Source organism: Ipomoea triloba, chromosome 6 (genome assembly GCF_003576645.1).
Source record: "Ipomoea triloba cultivar NCNSP0323 chromosome 6, ASM357664v1".
NCBI lineage: Eukaryota > Viridiplantae > Streptophyta > Magnoliopsida > Solanales > Convolvulaceae > Ipomoea > Ipomoea triloba.
The window spans coordinates 21,393,628-21,399,351 of record NC_044921.1 but is presented as its reverse complement, the minus strand read 5'-3'; the positions used below and the strand labels follow the sequence as shown (position 1 = coordinate 21,399,351).

At 38.9% G+C, this 5,724-nt stretch overlaps 1 protein-coding gene across 1 annotated transcript; it reads left to right on the top strand.

Annotated features, from left to right (window-relative positions):
- LOC116022625 (glucosamine inositolphosphorylceramide transferase 1-like) lies at positions 1–4,701 on the top strand. The gene is made up of 4 exons (XM_031263388.1): positions 1–548; positions 949–1,068; positions 1,898–2,065; positions 2,669–4,701. The coding sequence occupies exons 1-4, from the start codon at positions 258–260 to the stop codon at positions 4,349–4,351; spliced, it is 2,262 nt and encodes a 753-aa protein (XP_031119248.1). The 5' UTR covers positions 1–257; the 3' UTR covers positions 4,352–4,701.
- The last annotated feature ends 1,023 nt before the right edge of the window (positions 4,702–5,724 follow it).

Sequence of the window (5,724 nt, the reverse complement as noted above, 5' to 3'; positions counted from 1 at the left end):
AATCTTCTCCAAAACCCCCATACCCACTACAACTTCTCTCTCGTCTTCGTCTTTGTCTTGACTATTCTGATTTCTTAGGAGCAGATAGATATGTTATATGTATATAGAGGTCGGGAGGTGGACACATGTATTCTTGATATAATGCTCTCTGCAAACTCACCTCCAACTCAGCACAGCCGGTGAGACTGACTTTTTTTCCGGCGACAATTGTCTTTCATTTCCCCTCTCTCCGACATAATCCCATCATTTTTCGGGCAATGGGTTCTAACCCAATTCCGACATCCTCAGCCCACGCCGGGTGGAGAAATAAAAGCGGCGGCAACAGTAACAATAACAGCGATTCTCGAGCTCTCATATCCCCTTTGGCTTTCTTCTTTTTCTCGTTTGTGCTGTTGGGCTCAATTGCGGGCCTCTATACTCGCCTCCTACTCGCACCTAATGTTCATTCGTCACTCTCCACCTCGGGCTGCCACGAGGATAATGAGGGATCATGGGCCATCGGTGTTTTCTATGGCGACTCTCCTTTCTCTCTCAAACCCATTGAAGATGTAAGCTCCACATTCTGAAATTTTTCTTCTTTGTTTTGCTTGTTTTCAGTCAAAGTTTTCATTTTTGGTAATTCCCAGATACGTTTAGGTGGTTCTGGATTCCATTCTTCTTCAGTTTGAACTTTCACACTGTTTTAGATTCCCTGATTTATACTTTACATTGCAGTTTGCTCAATTTATAAATTTATGAGGTTCTGGGTTTTTTCTTTTGGTTCCTGGGAATTATTGACTTTGGTAAAACATGGTGATTTGTGGGTTGATTCCCCCTTCCCTTTCTTATCCCTTTGATGGTTTAAGGTTTTTTTTTTGAGTTTTCTTGGATTTTTGGTTGTTGACTTCTGAGTGTGGTTGTTTCAAAAAAAAAAAAAAAGACTTCTGAGTGTGGTGGAAATGGATGCAGATGAATGAAGAGAGGCCTAAGGCTGCAGCATGGCCAGTTGCCAATCCAGTTGTGACATGTGCTTCTGCTTCTCAAGCTGTTCCCAGTAATTTTGTTGCTGATCCATTTCTTTATGTTAAGGTAAGCTTTTTTAGGCCTTATTTGGTAATTCTGATCACTTGTTTAAAGCTTATAAATATAGTATGGTTTATATAAAATTGTGCAGTGATTTGGATTATGCTTAGTCAGGATGATGTTAAATTGTTAACTGTTCTGCTATTCATATATTCAAGTTGGGCAATACATAATTAGGCAGCTAGTATTAATAATGTAAGGGTGCATCATGGAGGGATTCGTGAGCAAGTTTACTAATATTCTGTTTTTGGTATCTTCATTATTAAATTGACAAATGAGGTCAGGGGATATGTAATTAAGTTGGTAAACATAACTAGAGATGTTTTAGTTTATGGCAAGTGGTATTAAATAGGAAGGGAAAATGTAGATTAGTTCATTTCTTAAAGATATTGCCTTGGATTTTTTCTAGTGTTCGTTTCACTGTGCTATAGTATTGCCTATACATGGTGATGCTGCGTATTTTATATGCTGTGAAGATGACAAGATTTTGTGCTGTAAGGTCCCCTCTACGTCAACTAGTTTTGTCATTAGAAATGGAGAGGACCAGCGGCAATTTGATGGCAAATGAAAAGAGATTATTTGTTATGAAGTATATGTTTTTATCTGTGAAAGTAGAATTAAATGGATTTTGACGTGTCTAGTCTAAATGCATTTTCCCCTTTCTGTCTAGCTTTCCCTGTTCCTTATCTCCCCTTGAAAGCTTGCCTACTGCGAATGTAGTAAATGGTGTCATCAGAAACGCATCTAATTATAGTTTTATGTTCTTAATTTTATTTCTTCTGAAAACCTTAGTGACTTTGGATGTAGTGTCTGATTTTTGTTCCCGCATTTTCAGGGAGACACTCTTTTCCTGTTCTTTGAAACTAAGAATGCAATCACAATGCAAGGCGATATTGGTGTTGCTAGAAGTACAGATAAGGGAGCAACATGGGAACAGTTGGGCATTGCTTTGGATGAAGATTGGCATCTCTCTTATCCATATGTCTTTGACTACAACGGGAATGTAAGATATGAATTCCATTACAACGTGCCTGTTGTAAGCATGTCATTTATCGATATTTTATGTGTGAATTCTTGATTGTCGTCTCATATCTAACAACTAACAAGCTTGAGAATTACGAAGAAAAATAAAACTAGGGTGGGTATGGAAGGGGAAACACTGGAAATACTGGATAACTAACTGTGGTATGATCCATAAGGTGGGATTCCTAAATTTAGTAGTGTCCATTACCTATTAAATTACTAATTGTTGGGCGGCGACTCAGAGAGTTGAGTCCAGCATTTTGCCATGTGGCACTGACTGCCATGCAAGTATAAAGAAATAAAGTTGCGCTTTTGTTACTAGTGGTAAGGGCTTGATCCTGAAAATTGGTATTAGAGCAAGTCACAGGTTCAAAGGCTTGTAGGTGCCCGGGGGAGGGGGGGGGGGGCATTCAGTCTTGTTTTGTATTACACTTTCCGGCCCACAGTATCTTCTGTGACAGATTGTAATTTTGCTATTCTTGTGTCCATGATTAATGAATGCCATGTACTGAATCGAAGTGACAAAGTCTACTTTTGATTGCATCGTTGATTCTATTGTTCTGAAGCATATTGTTTTCTGCAGACATATATGATGCCCGAGGGGAGTGCAAAAGGGGACCTTCGTCTGTACCGAGCTGTAAATTTTCCCACCGAGTGGAAACTGGAGAGGGTGATAATCAAAAAGCCCCTGGTAGATTCTTTTATAATTCCACACGATGGGAAGTACTGGCTTTTTGGTTCAGATCACAGTGGTATTGGCACCCAAAAGAATGGACAATTGGAGATCTGGTATAGTACCACTCCACTCGGTCCTTGGAAGCCACATAAGAAGAACCCCATTTATAACACGGATAAAAGCATGGGAGCTCGAAATGGTGGTAGACCATTCGTGTATAATGGCAACATTTATCGCGCTGGTCAAGACTGTGGTAGCACATATGGACGGCGAGTACGCCTTTTCAAAATAGAGGCTCTTACAACTCACGAGTTCAAAGAAACCGAAGTTTCGTTGGGCATCAAGGAGTCTCTTAAGGGACAGAATGCCTGGAATGGTGCTCGCAGTCATCACCTCGATGCTCAGCAACTGAGCACAGGAGAGTGGATTGCTGTTATGGATGGCGATCGTGTGCCCTCAGGAGACGTAAATCGTCGGTTTGTTCTCGGCTGCACCACAATTATAGGCGTTGCTGCACTTGTTATGCTATTGGGAATGCTCCTCGGGGCTGTGAAATCTATTGTACCCCTAAGTTGGTGCCCCCACAATGTGGGAAAGAGAAGTGATGTTTTATTGACTTGGGAAAGGCCGAACTCGTTATCTTCAAATCTGAGATTGTTTTGTAGTCGGTTGAACCGTGCCAGCTTGTCTCTCCGTGCGAGAATAAAATCAAACACCTGTACCGGGAGGTTAGTTATCGCGTGTACATTTGTAGTGGCAGCTGTATTAATGTGTTTGGGAGTTAATTACATCTATGGAGGTAACGGTGCTCAAGAACCCTACCCATTGAACGGTCAGTATTCTCAATTCACTTTACTAACGATGACCTATGATGCTCGGATGTGGAATTTGAAGATGTACATTAAGCATTACTCGAGATGTTCTTCGGTGCGTGAGATTGTCGTGGTGTGGAACAAGGGGACACCTCCAGAGCTGAGCGAATTCGACTCTGCTGTGCCCGTGAGGATAAGAGTGGAGGAAAAGAACTCGCTGAACAATCGGTTCAAGGTGGACCCATTGATCAAGACTCGAGGTGTTCTCGAGCTCGACGATGACATTATGATGACTTGTGATGATGTGGAACGGGGATTCAAGGTGTGGCGTGAGCATCCGGACCGGATCGTAGGGTTCTACCCTCGGCTCGCCAATGGGGCCCCGTTGAAGTACCGAGCTGAGAAACACGCTCGTGAACACAACGGATACAATGTGATCCTGACCGGTGCAGCCTTCGTTGACAGTCACCTGGCTTTCGAGAGGTACTGGAGCGAGGGAGCCAAGCCCGGGAGGGAAGCCGTGGACAAGCTCTTTAACTGCGAGGACGTGCTGTTGAACTACTTGTATGCAAACGCAAGCTCTTCCACAACAGTCGAGTACGTGAAGCCTGCTTGGGCAGTCGATACATCAAAGCTTTCTGGCGTCGCGATCAGCAGGAACACTCAGGCTCACTATGGCGTCAGAAGCAACTGTCTGCAGAAGTTTTCGGAGATTTATGGGAGTATAACACACCGGAAATCAGTCTTCGGTAGCCGGACGGATGGCTGGGACGTATAGCCGGTAAAGAATTCTAACATTCGTGTCGAAATTTTTTCATTTTTCTTGATTAATACTCCTTTTGAGGTTTCTGTTGGTATAGGTTTTGCTCTTCTGTTTTTTGGTTTGTCATTTTACCTGCTGTTGTGAATACTCCAGTCAATAGATAGTTGTAGTGAGTGGGAAATGTAAAATGTATATTGGCTTTAATTTGGAAAAAAAACATGTATTTATGGTTCTTTGGCATCCTATGTTGGATTTCAACAAGTTTTGCACAATGTCAATTGTCAATCGATACTAGAACACCAACACCCGCTTTTCTATTTTCCTTCTTATAGCATATTCTATAATATCCGAGAAATATTACTCCATCCATCTCATTTTATATGTCTGGTTCAGTTAATGAGTCTTAACTGAAGTTATTTTTAATTTAATTTTTCATAAATGTTAAGTTTAGTATTAATATATAAAATTTATATATTTAGAAACTATACTAAAAGTACTATTAAATATAAAAAATCAATTTAAATAATGAGACACAGGGAATATAATGTTGTACGTAAAAATATTATGTTTTCAAAATAAAAGTGAAATACGATATCTTTTACATATAGTATTAAAGATATCGTAAAATTGTTAATATGTCAACGCTTTAATTCAAGTGTCATGCATAAACATTATAGACACAAAAAATATATACGAGTATGTATATTCCACTCCAAATATCAATGTAAAGCCTTGTGGGTACAAATATCTTATTCTTTACTTTAATGTCTTTAATATCTTAATACATGATCGAGGTTTATCAAATACATATTCAAATATTGATTGTGAATTTTTATTGCCATAAAAAGATTAAAATTTCTATAAAAAAGAATGATCGAAAATATGAACCTTAAAAAGTCAAGAGTGTTGTAAAACAAGATATCCATTAGCCTATTTAGCTCTTAACCGGTATAGTACAAGAATAATACACTCTAATGAGAATATAGCAAAGTATAGTATATACATGATGAAGACTAAAAAACCTCAACCATCTTATTATGAAAAAATCATGTTTATATAATACAAATATATGACAGTTACACAGGGATACAATAATGGCTAATAAATGTTACTAAAGATTAATAATATCCAATTCCAAAAGGTTTTGTAACACTCTACTTTCTAACAAAACAATGAATTCAATAATCAAACTTCAAATGAGATATTGAGATCTAAAAAAAGAGGCAAAATTAATTAGAACTCAATATAAGGAGGTATGGTGAATGGTATTTTTTTTAGTATTTAGTGGATACCAATATACCGTTGACGAACGTTTGACTAACATGTCCGTCAGCATTTTAGTATTTTCTTGTCCTTTTTTTTTTTTTTTTTTTTTTCTTTCCCCTTTT

What these genes read in the sequence shown, in the direction of transcription:
- LOC116022625 (XM_031263388.1), top strand. Translation starts at nt 258, where the DNA reads ATGGGTTCTAACCCAATTCCGACATCCTCAGCCCACGCCGGGTGGAGA. An exon ending in ATCCATTTCTTTATGTTAAG is followed by an intron (nt 1,069 to 1,897) that starts GTAAGCTTTTTT and finishes CCGCATTTTCAG; the next exon opens with GGAGACACTCTTTTCCTGTT. An exon ending in TCTTTGACTACAACGGGAAT is followed by an intron (nt 2,066 to 2,668) that starts GTAAGATATGAA and finishes TGTTTTCTGCAG; the next exon opens with ACATATATGATGCCCGAGGG.